At 43.7% G+C, this 21,561-nt stretch overlaps 2 protein-coding genes across 4 annotated transcripts in view; one reads left to right on the forward strand and one right to left on the reverse strand.

The window, feature by feature from the left end:
- Nucleotides 1–13,016, reverse strand: part of LOC141265261 (intraflagellar transport protein 70A) — an 82,845-nt gene extending 69,829 nt beyond the window's left edge. Inside the window, exons 1-3 of one of the 2 annotated variants that reach the window (XM_073678105.1) lie at nucleotides 12,824–13,016; nucleotides 4,799–4,864; nucleotides 1,861–2,070 (exon numbers count right to left, since the gene is read on the reverse strand). In XM_073678105.1, coding sequence (XP_073534206.1) covers nucleotides 1,861–2,070; nucleotides 4,799–4,864; nucleotides 12,824–12,877 — 330 coding nt within the window. In that variant the 5' untranslated portion in view covers nucleotides 12,878–13,016. The remainder of the gene's footprint in view (nucleotides 1–1,860; nucleotides 2,071–4,798; nucleotides 4,865–12,823) is intronic. The other variant, XM_073678106.1, reaches the window with a different exon arrangement.
- Nucleotides 13,017–13,025: 9 nt separating this feature from the next.
- NPHP3 (nephrocystin 3) overlaps nucleotides 13,026–21,561 on the forward strand; it is a 64,191-nt gene continuing 55,655 nt past the window's right edge. Inside the window, exons 1-3 of one of the 2 annotated variants that reach the window (XM_073678103.1) lie at nucleotides 13,026–13,141; nucleotides 17,179–17,545; nucleotides 19,367–19,492. In XM_073678103.1, the coding sequence (XP_073534204.1) occupies nucleotides 17,222–17,545; nucleotides 19,367–19,492 (450 nt within the window). In that variant the 5' untranslated portion in view covers nucleotides 13,026–13,141; nucleotides 17,179–17,221. Of the gene's footprint in view, nucleotides 13,142–17,124; nucleotides 17,546–19,366; nucleotides 19,493–21,561 lie in introns of both variants that reach the window. The other variant, XM_073678102.1, reaches the window with a different exon arrangement.

The raw sequence follows: 21,561 nt of genomic DNA on the forward strand, positions 1-21,561 counted from the left end.
ACCCCTCAAAACTACATTCAAGAAGTTTATTAACCCTTCAGGTGCTTCACAGGAATTTTAAGGAATGTGAAAAGAAAAAATAAGCATTTAACTTTTTTTTTTTGCAAAAATTTTACTTTAGCCTCAAATTTTTTACTTTAACAAGGGTAACAGGAGAAAATGAACCCCAAACTTTGCTATGCAATTTCTTCTGAGTATGCCGATACCCCATATGTGAGTGACAACTACTGTTTGGGCACACGGCAGGGTTCAGAAGGGAAGGAGCACCGTTTGACTTTTTGAACGCAAAAATGGCTGGAATCGAGAGCAGACGCTATGACGCATTTGGGGAGCTCCTAAACATTGGAAACCCCCCACAAGTGACCCCATTTTGGAAACTAGACCCCTCAAGGAATGTATCTAGCTGTGTAATAATATTGGCAAATATCTCCAGTTAGAAATGTAGTATAGTTCTTCTCATTCGCTATTCCGCTTTCCCCATGTGCAGGCTTTGCAGTATCTTAGGTATCCATGGTCAAAACCACTAACAACTAACTGTCACTATACCAGAGGCCGTAACCATGCATACCTAAGCTACTAGTAATATTATTATTATCACACATACTATATATTGGGATAGTATGTTGGAGATGGGAATACCTGTCACGCAAGATGTGGGAAAGACTAAGTGCAACACGAAGGGAAGAGGGGGAGGAAGCCCAAACTCTAGGGAAAGGGGGAGTGGAGACCCCTAGGCAGATCTAATAACACCCTGCCTACCCTACCGTCCCTATATTGGTTCCACACCAATCACCGAGCAGGACCCTAAACCCTGTATATCCCTAGAGCTTGGCCCTAGATAGGGAGGGGGTGTGAGCACTGGTCAGGCCCCAGTACCAACTAAAGACAACAAGGTAGACAAACAAAGGGGATTAACTTAGCTTGAACAGACACCAGAGGAGTAAAGCCAACTGTCCTCCAAGGGCACCAGAGAAGAAGCCAGCCAACAGCTAGTGCTCCAAGCATGCACAAAAGAACATAGAAGAATCACCGGCAATTGCCTGGAGCAAACTGAGAGTTTTTAACTCCCATGCAAGGGTTTGTCAATCAGCAGCAGGACAGAGGTCGCCGCTGGGTCTTAAAGTAAGAAGGATTAAGAAGGTGTCTGCAATGCCAAGCGCAGTGACCTTCTACAGCCAGATCCAGAGCGACTGTCTATTACACCTGACACACCCGTGTCAATACCCTTTTAAGCGACCCACACAGAGGCCTGAAATCAACCACATGTAACATATCTGAACTATAACTGTGAGCTAGGCCTTCTTTTCCAATGTCAGTATCTGACCTCACTAATGTCTTCAGGATGAATGGGAAAAATTCTCAGTCACACTCCAAAATCTTCTAGAAACTCTTCCCAGAAGATAGAGGCGCTTTAAGCTGCTATGGGTCTGGGAAAGGCATCCCCATGTAAATGCTCCTGTAGAAGTTATGTGCAGGTGTCCCAATACTTTAGTCCATATAGCATACTTTATATAGGGACTTCACTAGCATCTCCTGATGGCAGAAAACAAGGGCAAAAATGGATGGGTAATGTTCATTTGAGCATGAACAATTCTTTCATCCTCTCCCCGTTAAAATAAACAGGCCTGTTCGGCCAAGCATGCAAGTGTATGGTGGAGTCAGCAAAACAGGTGTCAGCCAAATGGGAGACTCATTTGTGTGAGACCACTGCTAAACTCCAACTTGAGAAATATGCAATCTGTTTCATGCCAAATGGGCTAGGATATGTAAAGATGTGAGACATGTTTCTAAGCTGGAGATGGCAGGAGGTGGTCACAGCTGGAATACAAGAACGTGCTGTGTAAAGGCCCAGACCCTCACCTTGCTCTGATATGCAGGACTATCCAAGAGAAAAGTTGCTTTCATGGCCTCTGGGTACATACACGCCTTGTATAAAGACTGGGCATAATATACTTTATACTCTTCAACTTCAGGATTTATCTGCAAGAGCTGTTCATAGCAATCTGCAGCATTGACGAAGTCTTGCATCTGATAATAACAGTATCCCAGGAGAGACAGACCAGCCCTAGACTGCAACACAAAAAAACAACATATACAGTATACACCAGAAATCTACATGTAACAAGATAATAGACGCTACATCAATACATCTTCCAAAGAAAAAAATGAATAATGCTAGTAAAAAATAGATAAATAAAAGTCGGCACATAATGCAAAGGTCAATCAGATCCCTGCTCCAGTGCATTACTTTTTGTGTCTTTGTGATTTAAAATTCAGGGTGGGAATAAAGCAGAAAACCTTACATAGAAAGGAATCTGGAGTCACTGGCCTCCAGTGCTGGGATGGAGAGCTTTGCTTCAATAATTCTGTGAGAGAGATGTTCGGTGACAAATAGGAGCATAATGTTCCCCTGCCCGAAAGTTTCCCGTAATATACAGTGAAGGAAATAAGTATTTGATCCCTTGCTGTTTTTATAAGTTTGCCCACTGACAAAGACATGAACAGTCTATAATTTTAAGGGTAGGTTAATCTTAACATTGAGAGATAGAATATCCCCCCCAAAAAATCAAGAAAATCACATTGTATAAATTAGATAATTTTTTTTGCATTTCGCAGTGAGAAATAAGTATTTGATCCCCTACAAACCATTATGAGTTCTGACTCCTACAGACCAGTTAGACGCTCTTAATCAACTCGTTACCTGCATTAAAGACAGCTGTCTTACATAGTCACCTGTATATAAGACTCCTGTCCACAGACTCAATTAATCAGTCAGACTCTAACCTCTACAACATGGGCAAGATCGAGCTTTCTAAGGATGTCAGGGACAAGATCATAGACCTGCACAAAGCTGGAATGGGCTGCAAAACCATAAGGAAGACGCTGGATGAGAAGGAGACAACTGTTGGTGCAATAGTAAGAAAAAGGAAGAAATACAAAATGACTGTCAATCGACATCGATCTGGGGCACCATGCAAAATCTCACCTCATGGGGTATCCTTGATCATGAGGAAGGTGAGAGATCAGCCTAAAACTACACGATGGGAACTTGTTAATGATCTCCAGGCAGCTGGGACCACAGTCACCAAGAAAACTATTGGTAACACATTACGACTTAAAGGTTTAAAATCCTGCAGTGCCCGCAAGGTCCCCCTGCTCAAGAAGACACATGTGCAAGCCCGTCTGAAGTTTGCCAATGAACACCTGGATGATTCTGTGCGTTATTGGGAGAAGGTGCTGTGGTCAAATGAGACAAAAAAGGAGCTCTTTGGCATTAACTCAACTTGCCTAAGAACATCGTCCCAACCGTGAAGCATGGTGGGGGAAACATTATACTTTGGGGGTGCTTTTCTGCAAAGGGGACATGACGACTGCACAGTACTGAAGGGAAGATGGATGGGGTTATGTATCGCGAGATTTTGGCCAACAGCCTCCTTCCCACAGTAAGAGCATTGAAGATGGGTCGTGGCTGGGTCTTCCAGCAAGACAATGACCCAAAACATACAGCCAAAGCAACAAAGGAGTGGCTCAAAAAGAAGCACAGTAAGGTCATGGAGTGGCCTAGCCAGTCTCCAGACCTTAATCCCCTAGAAAACTTATGGAGGGAGTTGAAGCTCTGAGTTGCCAAGCGACAGCCTCAAAATCTGAATGATTTAGAGATGATCTGCAAAGAGGAGTGGACCAAAATTCCTCCTGACATGTGCGCAACCCTCATCATCAACTACAAAAAACATCTGACTGCTGTGCTTGCCAACAAGGGTTTTGCCACAAGTATTAAGTGTTGTTTTCCAGAGGAATCAAATACTTATTTCTCACTGAAAAATGCAAAAAAATGTATCTAATTTATACAATGTGATTTTCTTGATTCTTTTTGGATATTCTATCTCTCAATGTTAAAATTAATCTACCCTTGAAATTATAGACTGTTCATGTCTTTGTCAGTGGGCAAACTTACAAAAACAGCAGGGGATCAAATAATTATTTCCTTCATTGTATATAAAATTATTATATATAATAATTTCCCTTAATATATATTAAAATTAAGATATAAAAGCAGCATCAAGAGTTAAAGAGGTTGTCCACTACTTTTTCATTGATGACCTATCCTTGAGATATGTCATCAATGTCTGATCAGCTGGGGTCTGACACCCAGCACCCCCGCCGAACAGCTGTTATCGGTGGCCGGAAGGACTCACTTGGGCTACCCGTCATCTGGTAATGGCCGAGGCTTGGTACTACACCTCTTATTCAAATCAATAGGAGGTGGATGTGTAGTACCCTGTGTTGGCCACTATCAGAAAACGGCCAGCCCCGCAAGTGAGGACTTCCAGCCACCGATAACAGCTGATCAGTGGGAGTGCCGGGTGTCAGACATTTATGACCTATCCTAAGGATAGATCGTCAATGACAAAGTAGTGGACAACCTCTTTAAAGGTAGTGTGTGACTCTCAAAACGAGATTGAAATTATTTATACATTTCCCTCGAGGCCCTATCAATGTCACACCTGCAGATGAGATTTTACCTCTTTAGTTAGATAGAAAACATTTTTATTTTATATGATGTGCAAATGAGGGCTCCTTGATGCACCCTTGGCGTGGCTGAGGGCTAAATGCACCATTCCGACCCCCAATGAACGTACTGCGCACCTCCCCTTAGCTTGACTGACAGCGCTCAGTTAACCCAGAGCCAGCGCTGCCTGAACTGAATCCCCAGCCCTGCATGTCCGCACTGGAGAATATCATATTCACTAAGTAGAATGATACAGAAGTGTAATTACTAGTATTAACTTGACATTACCCGATACTGCTTCTGCAGCTCAATGCTGAGGGTCTGCACTGCTTCTCCGTATCGTCCTTCCTTTATCTGACAAAGTAAAGGCAGAAGAGATCATTTCCCATTAGTTACTTAAATAGGACAATACTTGTGTGATCTTATCTCCAAACTACAGTACAAGGAGGCCTGATGGATTGTATCGAGCTGTCCATAGAGTATCCGTCATCGCTCTGACCCTACTGCAGGGGAAGACGGGGAGGCGCTGACCTCAGGAGTAAAGGGGAGCCTGTCACTGCCCAATTCACAGGCAGCAGTCAGCTATGGCTTTTTTCTGAAACACTCCAGAGTTTTACAGAGTACATAGTTTGAAGAGCAGAGAGGAGGCGAGTCGAGGCCATCCTTGGCTGGCTACTTCTTGTGCGTATACAGTGAGAGAGCTGTCAGTCACCCAAAGTGGTGAGCACCATGAAATGTTCTTCAAACTATATATTCTTATATATGCCAAAGTGTTTGAGAGAAAAACATACGTGGCTGCAATCGTGTAGCAAGGCTGTGATTCATGCTCCCTGTGGCTTGGGAAGTGAGAATTGAGCAACAGGTTTCTATTAACCCCCTTTACCCCCAAGGGTGGTTTGCACGTTAATGACCAGGCCAATTTTTACAATTCTGACCACTGTCACTTTATGAGGTAATTACTCTGGAACGCTTCAACGGATCCCCCTGATTCTGAGAATGTTTTTTCATTACATATTGTACTTCATGACTGTGGTAAAATTTCTTCGATATCACTTGCGTTTATTTGTGAAAAAAATCGAAAATTTGTCGAAAATTTTGAAAATATCGCAATTTTCAAAATTTTAATTTTTATGTCCTTAAATCAGAGCGATATGTCACACAAAATAGTTAATAAATAACATTTTCCACATGTCTACTTTACATTAGCACAATTTTGGAACCAAAATTTTTTTTTAGTAGGGAGCTATAAGGGTTAAAAGTTGACCAGCGATTTCTCATTTTTACAACACAATTTACAAAACCATTTTTTTAGGGACCACATGACATTTGAAGTGACTTTGAGGGGCATTTATGACAGAAAACACCCAAAAGTGACACCATTCTAAAAACTGCACCCCTCAAGGTGCTCAAAACCACATTCAAGAAGTTTGTTAACCCTTCAGGTTCTTCACAGGAATTTTTGGAATGTGGAAGAAAAAAATTAACATTTAACTTTTTTCACAAAAATTTTACTTTAGACCCAATTTTTTTTATTTTGCAGGGGTAACAGGAAAAAATGGACCCCAAAATTTGATGTGCAATTTCCCCTGAGCACGCACATACCCCATATGTGAGGAAAAAACACTGTTTGGGCGCACTGCAGGGTTCAGAAGGGAAGGAGCGCCATTTGACTTTTTGAATGTAAAATTGCCTTGAATAATTAGCGGACGCCATGCTGCGTTTGGGGAGCCCCTGATGTACCTAAACAGTGGAAACCCCCCACAAGTGACCCCATTTTGGAAACTAGACCCCTTAGGGAACTTATCTAGATGTGTGGTGTGCACCCTGAACTCCCAGGTGCTTCACAGTAGTTTATAACATTGAACCGTAAGAATAAAAATTTCACATTTTTTCAACAAAAATGTTTTTCAGTACCCAATTTTGCATTTTCATAAGGGTAACAGGAGAAATTGCACCATGCAATTTGTTGTGCAATTTCCCCTGAGCACGCCGATACCCCATATGTGCGGGAAAACCACTGTTTGGACGCACGGCAGGATTCGGAAGGGAAGGAGCACTATTTGACTTTTTGAATGTAAAATTTGCTTGAATAATTAGCGGATGTGCCCCTGATGTGCCTAAACAGTAGAAACCCCCCACAAGTGACGCCATTCTGGAAACTAGACCCCTCAGGGAACTTATCTAGATGTGTGGTGAGCATCTTGAACCCCCAGGTGCTTCACAGAAGTTTATAAGATGGAGCCGTGAAAATAAAATTTTCACATTTTTCCCACAAAAATGTTTTTCAGCCCCCAGTTTTGCATTTTCATAAGGGTAACAGGAGGAATTGCACCATGCAACTTGTTGTGCAATCTCTCCTGAGTAAGCCGATACCCCATATGTGGGGGAAAACCACTGTTTGGGCGCACAGCAGGGTTCAGAAGGGAAGGAGCGCCATTTGACTTTTTGAATGCAAAATTTGCTTGAATAATTAGCGGACGCCATGTTGTGTTTGGAGAGCCCCTGATGTGCCTAAACAGTGGAAACCCCCCACAAGTGACACCATTTTGGAAACTATACCCCTTAGGGAACTTATCTAGATGTGTGGTGAGCACCCTGAACCCCAAGGTGCTTCACAGAAGTTTATAACATTGAACCGTAAGAATAAAAATTTCACATTTTTTCAACAAAAATGTTTTTCAGTACCCAATTTTGCATTTTCATAAGGGTAACAGGAGAAATTGCACCATGCAATTTGTTGTGCAATTTCCCCTGAGCACGCCGATACCCCATATGTGCGGGAAAACCACTGTTTGGACGCACGGCAGGATTCGGAAGGGAAGGAGCACTATTTGACTTTTTGAATGTAAAATTTGCTTGAATAATTAGCGGATGTGCCTAAACAGTAGAAACCCCCCACAAGTGACGCCATTCTGGAAACTAGACCCTTCAGGGAACTTATCTAGATGTGTGGTGAGCATCTTGAACCCCCAGGTGCTTCACAGAAGTTTATAAGATGGAGCCGTGAAAATAAAATTTTCACATTTTTCCCACAAAAATGTTTTTCAGCCCCCAGTTTTGCATTTTCATAAGGGTAACAGGAGGAATTGCACCATGCAACTTGTTGTGCAATCTCTCCTGAGTAAGCCGATACCCCATATGTGGGGGAAAACCACTGTTTGGGCGCACAGCAGGGTTCAGAAGGGAAGGAGCGCCATTTGACTTTTTGAATGTAAAATTTGCTTGAATAATTAGCGGACGCCATGTTGCGTTTGGAGAGCCCCTGATGTGCCTAAACAGTGGAAACCCCCCACAAGTGACACCATTTTGGAAACTATACCCCTTAGGGAACTTATCTAGATGTGTGGTGAGCACCCTGAACCCCAAGGTGCTTCACAGAAGTTTATAACATTGAGCCGTAAAAATAAAATTTTCACATTTTTCCCACAAAAATGTTTTTCAGCCCCCAATTTTGCATTTTCATAAGGGTAACAGGAGAAATTGCACCATGCAGTTTGTTGCGCAATTTCTCCTGAGTAGGCAGATACCCCATATGTGGGGGAAAACTACGGCTTGGGCATACGGCAGGGTTCGGAAGGGAAGGAGCACCATTTGACTTTTTGAATGTAAAATTTGCTTGAATATTTAGCGGATGTGCCCCTGATGTGCCTAAACAGTAGAAACGCCCCACAAGTGACACCATTTTGGAAACTAGACCCCTCAGGGAACTTATTTAGATGTGTGGTGAGCACCCTGAACCCCCAAGTGTTTTACAGAAGTTTATAAGATGGAGCCGTGAAAATAAAAAAATCAAACTTTTTCCACAAAAATTATCTTTTAGCCCCAATTTTTTTATTTTCACAAGGGTAAGAGGAGAAAATGGACCCCAAAAACGGTTGTGAAATTTTTCCTGAGTACGCCAAAACCCCATATGTGGGGAAAATACAGTGTTTGGGCGCACGGCAGAGTTCAGAAGGGAAGGAGCACTGTGTGACTTTTTGAACGCAAAATTGTCTGGAATCGAGAGCGGATGCCATGTCGCCTTTGGAGAGCCCCTGATGTGCCTAAATAGTGGAAACCCCCCACAAGTGACCCCATTTTGGAAACTACACCCCTCAAGGATTTTATCAAGGGGTATAGTGAACATTTTGAACCCTGAGGTACGACACAGAATTTGATAACATTAGGTCATCATATTGAATAAGTTGTCATTAGTCTTGAGTGCAAGTGCTCGCTATTTGAGTTTGCATCGGGTGCTCAGGTATACACCAAGTATCGCGGGTGCTCGAGTGACATGCTCGAGTCCCCGCCCAGCATGTTTCACGGTTATTAGACACCCCAAAAAAAACATGCGGGGATAGCTCATGCATGGCAGGCAATTCCCGCAAGGTTTTTTTGGCTGTATAACAGCTGCAAAACATTTGGGGCAGAGACTCGAGCATGTCACTCGAGCACCCACTATACTCGGTGCATACCCGAGCACCCGATGCAAACTCAAGTAGCGAGCACTTGCGCTCAACATTAGTCGCCATATCGTCGTAATTTTTTTTTCTTTACTTCTGAAAAAATCCCAACCCCAACCCTAACCTTAGCCCAACCCTTGTCCAACTCTAACCCTAACCTTAGCCTAACCCTAGCCTAACTCTAACCCTAGCCTAACCCTAGCACAACCCTAACCCTAGCACAACCCTAACCCTAGCCCAACCCCAACTGTAGCCCAGCCCTAACCCTAACACAACCCTAACCCAAATCCTAGCACAACCCTAACCCTAGCACAACCCTAAAGTTCATTTTTTACGCCGTTCCTCGTGCGGTATAAGTGATTAGACGACTTTATTCTTCGGGTTGGTGCGATTACAGAGATACCAGATTTATAGAGGTTTTTTATGATTGACAGCTGTCACACACTAAAAGACGCATTTTTTTGCAGACTAGTTTTTACATCGCCAGACTAGTTTTTACATCACCATATTTTGAGAGCTATAATTTTTCCATATTTCGGCCGACAGAGTCATGTGGCGGCTTGTTTTTTGCGGGACAAGTTGACGTTTTTATTGGTACCATTTTCGGACACGTGACATTTTTTGATCGCTTTCTATTCTGATTTTTAGAAGGCAGAATAAACAAAAACCAACAATTCAGGAATTGTTTTTTTGAGGGCTTTTTTTATACCGTTCTGCGTGTGGTAAAATTGATAAGGTAGCTTTATTCTTTGGGTCAGTAGGTTTATAGCGGTACTACATTTATATATTTTTTTTATATTTTGGCGCTTTTACACAATAAAAACTATTTTATAGAAAAAAGAATTGTTTTTCCATCGCTTTGTTCTGAGAGCTATAACTTTTTTATTTTTTGGCTGATGGGGCTGTATGGTGGCTTGTTTTTTGCGGGACAAGATGATGTTTTCAGTGGTATCATTTTTATTTACATTCGTCTTTTTGATTGCGTTTTATTCCATTTTTTGTCTGGCGATATGATGATAAAACATAGTTTTAGGTTTCGTTTTTTATTTGTTTTTTTTATCGTGTTCACTAAAGGGGTTAACTAGCAGGACAGTTTTATAGGTCAGGTCGTTCTGGACGCGGCGATACCAAATATGTGTACTTTTATTGGTTTATTTTTTTTTTCATAAGATTATTTATTTATGGGTACAATATATATATATATATTTTTTTATATTCTTACAATTTTTTTTTTTTTTTTTCCTTTCTGACATTTTTATTACTTGTTCACATTGTCCCAGTATGGGACTTTCACTTTTTGCAGCCTGATCGCCTGCATGGCATAGAGAGCAGCAGCAACCATGCAACCTGTCAGCGCTGTACAGGGAGAAGTTGCTTTGGTCGTGCACTGCGCATGACCAAAGCAAATTCCTGCCTCCTGGTGTCCCGGATGTTGTCATGATGACGTCGGGTCACCATGGCAACATCCGCTGGACGCCGGCAGAGAAGGTAAGTATAGCGCTTACCTCCTCTTGCCACCGGAATGCTGCGATCGATTTTGATCGCAGCATTTTGGGGGTTAATGTGCCGGGAGCGGTGTCACATTAACTCCCTGCACATAGCAGAGGGTGTCAGCTGTAACAATCAGCTGACACCCGGCGGCGATCTCACCCGCACCGCTTGTGTGCGGGCGAAATCGCCAGGGAATATTAATACATATCAGGCCCATAAGGCCCAGGGCACAGATACGTACTAATATGCCCTGGGCCAGAAAGGGGTTAAATAGAATCTGTCACCAGATTTTTGCTATCCCATCTGAGAGCTGCATGATGTAGGGGCAGAGACCCCGATTCCAGTGATGTGTCACTTACTGGGCTGCTTTGTGCAGTTTTGATAATATCCCTGTTTTACAAGTGCTTCTCACTAAATTAGAATATCATCAAAAAGTTTATTTATTTCAGTTCTTCAATACAAAAAGTGAAACTCATTATATAAAGTCATTACAAACAGAGTGATCTATTTCAAGTGTTTATTTCTGTTAATGTTGATGATTATGGCTTACAGCCAATGAAAACACAAAAGTCATTATCTCAGTAAATTAGAATACTTTATAACAACAGCTTGAAAAATGTTTTTAAAATCCGAAATGTTGGTGTTCTGAAATGTATGTTCAGTAAATGCCCTCAATACTTGGTCGGGCTCCTTTTGCATCAATTACTTCATCAATGCAGCGTGGCATGGAGGCGATCAGCCTGTGGCACTGCTGAGATACTATGGAAGCCCAGGTTGCTTTGATAGCAGCCTTCAGCTCGTCTGCATTGTTGGGTCTGGTGTCTCTCATCTTCCTCTTGACAATGTCAGGCGAGTTTGCTGGCCAATCAAGAACAGTGTGGACAGGTGCCAAGTCCTGCTGGAGAATGAAATTTCCATCTCCAAAAAGCTTGTCGGCAGAGGGAAGCATGAAGTGCTCTAAAATTTCCTGGTAGACGGCTGCGCTGACTTTGGTACTGATAAAACACAGTGGACCTACACCAGCAGATGACTACTTAGACAGCTCTTTGGTCTTGGCCATGGTGGAGAGGTTGGAGTGTGATTGAGTGTGTGAACAGGTGTCTTTTATACTGGTAACAAGTTCAAACAGGTACAATTAATACAGGTAATTAGTGCAGAGTAGGAGGACTTCTTACAGAAAAACTAACAGGTCTGTGAGAGCAGAATTCTTGCTGGTTAGTAGGTGATCAAATACTTATTTCATGCAATAAAATGCAATTTAATTATATAAAAATCATACAATGTGATTTTCTGTTTTTTATTTTTAGATTCTGTCTCTCACAGGTGAAGTGTATCTACGATAAAAATTACCGACCTCTCCATTCTTTGTAGGTGGGAAAACTTGCATAATCTGCAGTGTATCAAATACTTATTTTCCCCACTGTATGTTATGTGTCATTGTGGATGTGACAATACTAAATATTTAATTTCTTTTTATTTAGATAACAGGAATTTTGGGGAGGGCGTTTTTACTTTTTTAACTTTTTAAAAAAAAAATCAAGATTTTTTTTTCCAATATTTTTTTAGGCCCCACGGACTTTCACATGCAATCTCACAATCGCATTAGTGATATACAGCACTCCCTTCTGGGTATTACACTGTAAGTGCTTGACTGACAGCTATCAGAGGTGGTGTGACTTTTGGCGTCTTCACGCCTATCCCGGCCAGATCCGCTAAAGTGAGTGCAGCATGGGCGAGATGGGGCGTGCTGATGACGCCCGATAAATTCATCAAATCTGTATCTCTGGCAGAGGCGACCGGATGAGCCGAATACATTCATACTTCAATGCGCCCCTTCAGTAAGGCTGAGGGGTACAACCTCAATGATGAAGGCCCAGAGTTTTAAAATAGTTTTAAAAACAAAAACACAAAGAATAGAATAAAAACCGATCACTGATTCATATGTACCCAAAATAGATCCAATAAAAAGACTCACAGCTCCATGAGATAATAAAAAGCTGAGGCCTCAGGAACCAGAGGGTTTTGTTTTTACTTTTTAAAGGTGGTAAAAGCTGAAAGACGATATCTGGGATTCTGCTCTAATGGCACTGACGCGATTAATGAAGACGTCTTATCTCAGCCGCCTTGCTTGTGGGCTGGGTATAACACAGCAGTACATGCCAGGTTCCAGTGACAGGGCTGTGCTGCAATACCAGACTAAGCCCAGAAGCAAAGGTGGCGCTGTTTGTGGAGAAAAACCTGCCTTTTTGATAATCCAACATAACCCCTAAGGAAGATATAAAGAGAAGCGCTTTTTTCAGGAGCAGGGCCTTATCCAGAGAAGACATGACCATACAGCCATACTATCCGCAGGACACCTTCATGCAGTACTCAGTCTCACCAGTTTGTAGATGGTGGCGGTGTACTCCCCATCCTTGATCTGCAGGGCGGCCATTCCGGATGGGATGTCAATATCCCAGAGTAATCCCCGATCTTCTCTGTTAGATCCCAGTAACCAAGGCCGCTCCACACAGCTCCCTGGCAACCAACCGGAAGCCGAGCCCAGTAACCACGCCCCCTAGTCACAGTGACGCTGATTCGCCAATTCAGCATCTCTTTTTTTTTACTTCCCCTGAACACAATAAACTTTATTGGTAGCGAACAATGTTGGTGACCTGCCGGCGCTGATAGGAGTGATCTGCTCCGTGGCAACCAAACAGTAAGTGCTCGTGTTTGTGTCAGTGCGATCAGTGGGTGATGGGCAGCAGCATGGTGGAGGGGAGACTGCAGGGAGGTGCGGATACTGGACAGGGGTTCTCCACCGGGACAGGGGTTCTCCACCGGGACAGGGGCTCTCCACCGGGACAGGGGCTCTCCTCCGGGACAGGGGCTCTCCACCGGGACAGGGGCTCTCCACCGGGACAGGGGCTCTCCTCCGGGACAGGGGCTCTCCACCGGGACAGGGGCTCTCCTCCGGGACAGGGGCTCTCCTCCGGGACAGGGGCTCTCCTCCGGGACAGGGGCTCTCCTCCGGGACAGGGGCTCTCCTCCGGGACAGGAGCTCTCCTCCGGGACAGGGCCGCTACTTCTCACATCAAAGTACCAATCACAGAATTGAGAGCGGAAAAGCGGAGGACCTGTGCAGACACTGTCTCCTTCTTTTACGACTTCGCTCTCCCCTTTTTCTCTCTCCCACCTTGTTCTCCCCCTTCTCTTTCTCTTTGCCCTCCTCTTTATCTACTTACTATTCCCCCCCCCACTCTCTCTCATTTTTACCTCTTTCCCCTTTTCTTTCTCTCTCCTCTTTCTCCTTCTAATCTTTCTCCTCCTTTTACTTTTACTTTTCTTCTCTTCCTCTCTCTTTTCACTATTCTTCGCTCTCTCCCTCCCCTTCTAATTCTATCACTATTTTCCTGTATTTCGGGGGCGAGCTGCCGGTCACATGATTAACCGTGGTGAGAAGCCAAACTCGTCTAGTTGGCACGAGATTGCAAATGTGCAGAGCATATGAAAAAGTCAGGCATATACACTGCTCAGAAAAATAAAGGGAACACTTAAACAACAGAATATAACTCCAAGTCAATCAAACTTCTGTGAAATCAAACTGTCCACTTAGGAAGCAACACTGATTGACAATCAATTTCACATGCTGTTGTGCAAATGGAATAGACAATAGATGGAAATTATTGGCAATTATCAAGACACCCTCAATAAAGGAGTGGTTCTGCAGGTGGGGACCACAGACCATATCTCAGTACCAATGCTTTCTGGCTGATGTTTTGGTCACTTTTGAATGTTGGTTGTGCTTTCACACTCGTGGTAGCATGAGACGGACTCTACAACCCACAGAAGTTGCTCAGGTAATGCAGCTCATCCTGGATGGTACATCAATGCGAGCTGTGGCAAGAAGGTTTGCTGTGTCTGTCAGCGTAGTGTCCAGAGGCTGGAGGCGCTACCAGGAGACAGGCCAGTACACCAGGAGACGTGGAGGGGGCCGTAGGACGGCAACAACCCAGCAGCAGGACCGCTACCTCTGCCTTTGTGCAAGGAGGAACAGGAGGAGCACTGCCAGAGCCCTGCAAAATGACCTCCAGCAGGCCACAAATGTGCATGTGTCTGCACAAACGGTTAGAAACCGACTCCACGAGGGTGGTATGAGGGCCCGACGTCCACAGATGGGGGTTGTGCTCACAGCCCAACACCGTGCAGGATGCTTGACATTTGCCACAGAACACAAGGATTGGTAAAGTCACCACTGGCGCCCTGTGCTCTTCACAGATTAAAGCAGGTTCACACTGAGCACATGTGACAGACGTGACAGAGTCTGGAGACGCCATGGAGAGCGATCTGCTGCCTGCAACATCCTTCAGCATGACCGGTTTTACAGTGGGTCAGTAATAGTGTGAGGTGGCATTTCTTTGGAGGGCTGCACAGCCCTCCATGTGCTCTCTAGAGGTAGCTTGACTGCCATTAGGTACCGAGATGAGATCCTCAGACCCCTTGTGAGACCATATGCTGGTGCGCTTGGCCCTGGGTTCCTCCTAATGTAGGACAATGCCAGACCTCATGTGGCTGGAGTGTGTGAGCAGTTCCTGCAAGATGAAGGCATTGAAGCTATGGACTGGCCGCCCGTTCCCCAGACCTGAATCTGATTGAGCACATCTGGGACATCATGTCTCGCTCCATCCACCAACGTCACGTTGCACCACAGACTGTCCAGGAGTTGGCGGATGCTTTAGTCCAGGTCTGGGAGGAGATCCCACAGGAGACCATCCACAACCTCATCAGGAGCATGCCCAGGCATTGTAGGGGGGTCATACAGGCACGTGGAGGCCACACACAATACGGAGCCTCATTTTGACTTGTTTTAAGAACATTGCATCAAAGTTGGATCAGCCTGTAGTGTGTTTTTCCACTTTAATTTTGGGGGTGACTCCAAGTCCAGGCCTCCATTGGTTAATAAATTTGATTTCCATTGATGATTTTTGTGTGATTTTGTTGTCAGCACATTCAACTTTGTACAGAACAAAGTATTCAATGAGAATATTTCATTCATTGAGATCTAGGATGTGTTATTTGAGTGTTCCCGTTATTTTTTTGAGCAGTGTATATAAGCTCTGTATCACCCCACCCACAATTAACAGCTTTCTGCCTATGCACAGTGTACACAGAGAGCTGTCAATGGTGTGGGCGCTGTCTCCTGTGCGCTGTCTTGTCACCAGCACGCTGTGCCCTGTGCACAACGTCCGCTCTGTTGTCGGCTTAGATGAATATTAATAAGCCGGCAGCAAAGAGTTGTCCGAATACCCGGCAGAGAACAATGACGTCACGGGACAGCACACAGGAGATGGGACAGCATGCTGGTGAAAGGGGACAAGGGGCAGGGGGCAGCGCGCTGGTGACAGGGGACAACAAACAGGAGACGGGACAGCTTGCTGGTGAAAGGAGACAACACACAGGAGAACGGACAGTGCGCTATTGAAAGGGGACAGTGGACAGCACACAGCTGACAGCATTCTATTGAAAGTGGACAGCAAACAGAAGATGGGACAGCGTGCTAGTGAAAGGGGACAGCACACAAGACGGGACAGCGCGCTTGTGAAATGGGACAGCACACAGCCGACAGCACTCTAGTGAAAGGGGGCAGCACACAGAAGACGGGACAGCATTCTAGTGAAAGGGGACATCACATAGAAGACGGGACAGCATTCTAGTGAAAGGGGACATCACATAGAAGATGGGACAGCACTCTAGTGAAAGGGGACATCACATAGAAGATGGGACAGCATTCTAGTGAAAGGGGACAGCACATAGAAGATGGGACAGCACTCTAGTGAAAGGGGACATCACACAGAAGACAGGGGACATCGGTCTAGTGAAAGAGGATAGCACACGGGAGACAGGGGACAGCGCGCAGAAGACAGTGCAGGGACCAGCCCCTGAAACGAGCGTCACTGATGACGCTTGGCTTCAGGGAGGGGGCCGGGGCTGTAGCAGTGACCACAGTCTCTGCCCCTGATGACGCCTTGTTTGAGTATCATAGCATGCTCTGGGATTCTCAAAGGAATCCTCATCGGGGAAAAAAATACAATTGCTATTAGACAGTGTAGCTAGGGAACATTAGGAATTTTTTAAAGCAAATGTATTAGAAGATGACGCAGATTATAGCATCAAATAGATAGTTAGGAGCAAAATGACTTTGCCTCCGGACAGCTATATGTTCCCCAAAATAATTCCAATGACCATTACAACTCATCCTGAAAAATAAACAAGCCTTATGTTGCCCCCCAAAAAATGTATGGTTCCTGGAACATAACAATAGAAAAGCAAAAAGAAAAATGGATGGTCAAAAAGCTGAACACTGGCTGTAACATCAAGGGATTAAAAGGATATTCCTAAAATAGTAATTTATCCCCAATCCCATGTTTCGGTTGGACCCCCAGTCATCAGCAAGCTAATTAGATAATTTGCTAATTTCGGAATAACGTTTTACCTCTGATATTGATGCACTAAATAAAATGCAAACCAGCAGAATTTAGCTGAATTCACTGTCAAGGGGATGTCCTGTCCAGTCTCTTTCCTGATCTGTTTGCTTGAGATCTGACCACTGTCTGGCCTTCAGTGTACAATGACCCCACCATAGTAGCTATTGACAGTGTGTAGAACATTCCACAATAATTTGATATTGCTCATGTTTGTTAGTTTGTGTTTCCTTTTTCTTTGTTTTTGTTTGTTGTTTTTCACTCCTTTTATGAGATGGGGAGTTAGTAGAAAGACCAAAAGATCCAGACATACTACGATGGGAACAGCATCTTCCCTGGTGAGCCCTGGAGAGGTGATCGAGGACACTTATGGTGGTGGAGGAGGAGAAGCCTGTGAGATTCCAGTAGAAGTGAAGCCCAAGGCCCGGCTTCTCCGCAGTTCTTTCAGACGAGGTCCCAGGGTTATCGGAGCCAGTTTTAAATCCACTGCCTCAGTGGATCTGGAATACGCTGCTGAGTATGAACGACTGAAGAAGGAGTATGAGATATTTAGGGTGAGCAAGAATAATGAGATTGCTTCCATGCAGAAGAAAGAGGTGAAGTTGGATGAGGAGAATAAACGGCTGAGAGCAGAGTTACAGGTGTGTAAAGAAAGCCATCTATATACATGAGATTGTACTGGGATTTCCTGCTGATATATGTTTTTTCAGCTGTTTTTATGTTGAAGGGGTTGTCCATTACTCGGACAACCCCTTCTCAATTCCTATATTTCCCCCTTGTAAAATAATAACGCCTATACTCACTTCCTGTGCTGTTCCAGCAGTGTTAGCACTGGCTGTCCCGGGGATGGTGTGACATTGTTATGTCACGCGATCACTGCGGCCAATCAGAGCTGGGTTCACTTTCCCCACCTTAGGACAAATCAAATAAATCCAGAGGAGGTGAGATCTGCAGCTCTCACTTTCTCTGGATTTAGTCGATTTGTCCCAAGGTGGGGAAAGTGAAACCAGCTCTGATTGGCCGCAGTGATTGCGCGACATAACAAATCCCCAGGAGAGCGCGTGCCAACACTGCCGGAACAGCGCCAGCATCGGTGGTGAGTACAAGTGCTATTATTTTACTGAGGTGAAACATAGGGATTCAGAAGGGGTTGTCCGAATAGTGGAAATCCCTTTTAACCCGAAACATTCAGAGAAGCTTTCGAGAATCTAATCAACATGATTGCAAGTATGAGAACTTCTGATAACGTGATCATCTTCTCACGCTGTGAATACAGAGGAATCGTGGCAGTGCGCAGCGTACACTGTCACGATTCACTAAGCTACAGTCACAGAGTGACTAAAGACATTTGTTTAGAGCCACAAAAATCCCTTTAAAACTGACACTTTTGCATGAAGCTTCAGGAAAAAGACAGCTTGCTTTTTCCTGAAGCGGCTTCACGTAGGAAAACCTTAGTGGATGCGCCAGCATCTTTATGTACACATAACCGAACAGTGAAAAAGGTTCAACACTGCAATTCTCAGTTCTCGGTATCGGTGTGGGTCCCTGAAGTTGGCCCTCACCAATAGTAAAGTGATATGACAAAATTGGAATACCCCTTTAATACAGTGAGGCTCACATATGTAAGGTTTCATTTGAAATTACTAATTCATTAAAATTAATTCTCAAACATGTTTGTGTAGTTGATTTGAATCACCGAGTTATTGCTAACCCATCTGAGAGCAGCATGATGTAGGGGCAGATACCCTGATTCCAGCAATGTGTCACTTACTGGGCTGCGTGGTGTAGTTTTAATAATCTCCTACTGACAAAACTGTGTTTTATCACTGATAGGATTAGGAAGCCTGCAGGAATGTAGTCCTCGCATTCTGTCTATCCTTGCCCCTCACCACTGATTGACAGCTTTTTGCCTATGAGTGGACAGAAAGCTGTCAAATAATGGTGCAGCTGGTTATACAGAGCTCATCCGTGAGAGTACTAGCAGAGCTGCAGCAGATAAAACAGTTTATCAAAATTACAGCAAGAAGCCCAGTAAATGACAAAGGGCTGGAATCAGGATCTCTGCTAAGCTGCTCTCAGAGAGGCTGCAAAAACCCGGTAACAAATTCCCCTTAAGGTCACAGCTTCCATTTATAATGTTCTACTCAGGAAAATCTTTAGGAGAACATGCACTAAACGATAGGGGCCCACCGTCACATCAAGATCTCATGTGCGACCCTAAATGTGTTCCCCAATATTCATGCATCTTAGAAGCTCTGTTGTGATTCTCCAGCTGAATGTGTATTTAATATATTACAATTCATAGAAAATATTCTGATTAAACAGTACATTGTATTTCTTGTGGACATCTAATATGAGTTTATTACTTAAAACCTTGTTTCTGTTGTTTTTGGTTCTTTATATCTTGTTCTATAGGAAGACACAATGAATGTTCTCCTAATTACACTGACTTACTCTATCAGGCCCTGCAGAAGACGTACCAGAAGAACCTGCGAGAGAAGGAGGGTGCGGTGGAAGCGAAGTACCAGGCGATGGAGAGAGCTGCTACCTTTGAACATGACAGGGACAAAGTGAAAAGACAGTTTAAGGCGAGTCCTAGTCGGCTGCTGAAGCTACTTATTCTCCAAATTTGCACAGACTTTTCATTATCAGTTTACTATTGAACTATCTTTATTATTTATTTTTTTTTTTTTGCACTGTTTCAAAAAAATGCCCTAACTTATTTCGTATAAAGGGGTTGTCCACCTGAGGACATTTTCCACTTACAATGATGTATTTGGGGCTAAAAATAATTTTTGTAGTTTTGTTCTATCAAAAATGTTGCAGCGTTTTACTTTTATAGGCTCTTTGCTTCTCTGCTCATTCAACTTTGATGTGGTCTGTGCTCATAAATCAGCTCAGAGGAGCCCAGAAAAAATACAAATAAAAAGTAAAACCTTTTCCCTTCTGAATGAGCTCACTGACAGATTCTCAGTTAACTGATTGTCTCCAAAGGTGGACTACCCCTTTAAATATCAGTATCTTATGAAACAATTTACCTATAAGGGGATATCCCCATGAAATAAATTTGCAGCTCCACCAAATTGTCCAAATATCGCTGCAGTTACTATTACACATATGATGTCAGTATACCGCCAACTTTAACGCTGTGAGGATCAGCATCATAAATTCACATACACCAGTTGTAAGATCTCCAGCTCTGGTAAATTTACACTGCTGATTTTCTTTGTAGGGTGAGATCTCATAAAAACTCCTCCACTACTTTGATACAGAAAAAAACTGCAAATATGTTCCATGAGAACAAGCCCTTATGGAAGCATTTTCATTCTTGCTATTACTTATTCTTTTCAGTTAAAGGTTCACCAGTTTTATGCTATCCCATCTGAGAGCAGCAAAATGTAGGGACAGAGACCCTGACTCCTGTGATGATTGCTACTGTGTTCCTTGATGCGGTTTTGATAAAATCATTGTTTTATCTGCTGCAGATCTACCAGTTCTCTGTACGCTGAACTCCATATAACCTTTGCTACACCACTGTTTGTCAGCTTTCCGTGTACACTGTGCATAGGCAGAAACCTTTCTATCACTGGTGGGGGCAGGACTATTGAGAGCTCATGAATATGGAGGAACTGCTCCAGAAGCCCAATACGTGATGCATTGCAGGAATCAGTCTCTACATTATGGTGCTTTCAGGTTAGGAAGCGAAAACCTGGTGACGTTTTCCGATTAACCCCTTCACGACCTTTGACGTATATTTACATCAAAAGTCATGTGCCTGCCTTTGATGTAGGCTCGCACGTCCTGCTCACACCTTTTCCCGCACATGATGACTGATGTAATCTGCCATCATCTGCCTTTAAGCCCCCACTTCATTCATTCCCTGCTATCTTACAGGTATATACCGTTGTGCTCAAAATTTTACATACCCCTGCAGAATTTTTCCTTTCTTGGCCTTGTTTCAGAGACTATAACTTCATGGTTATTGGTTGGGTGAAGCCATTTATTGTCAAACTACTGTGTTTTCTCTTTTTAAATCTTAATGTCAACCAAAAACATCCAAATGACCCTGATCAAAAGTTCACATACCCCAGTTCTTAATACCGTGTATTGCCCCCTCTAACATCAATGACAGCTTGAAATCTTTTGTGGTAGTTGTGGATGAGGTTCTTTAATTTCTCAGATGGTAAAGCTGCCCATTCTTCTTGGCAAAAAGCCTCCAGTTCCTGTAAATTCCTGGGCTGTCTAGCATGAACTGTGCGCTTGAGATCTCCCCAGAGTGGCGCTATGATATTGAGGTCAGGAGACTGAGATGGTCACTCCAGAATCTTCACTTTGTTCTGCTGTAGCCAATGACAGGTCGACTTGGCCTTGTGTTTTGGATCGTTGTCATGTTGGAACGTCCAAGTACGTCCCATGCTCAGTCTCTGGGCTGATGAGTGCAAATTTGCCTCCAGTAGTTGCTGATGACGTCCTGCATTCATCTTTCCGTCAACTTTTACCAAGTTTCCTGTGCCTTTTGTAGCTCACACATCCCCAAAACATCAGCGATTCACCTCCGTGCTTTACTGTAGGAATGGTGTTCCTTTCATCATAGGCCTTGTTGACCTCTCTCCAAATGTAACATTTAAGGTTGTGGCCAAAAAGTAAAATTTTGGTC

Source organism: Phyllobates terribilis, unplaced genomic scaffold (assembly GCF_046119375.1).
Source record: "Phyllobates terribilis strain yellow unplaced genomic scaffold, ASM4611937v1 Scaffold_4__5_contigs__length_816908805, whole genome shotgun sequence".
In the NCBI taxonomy this organism is placed as follows: domain Eukaryota; kingdom Metazoa; phylum Chordata; class Amphibia; order Anura; family Dendrobatidae; genus Phyllobates; species Phyllobates terribilis.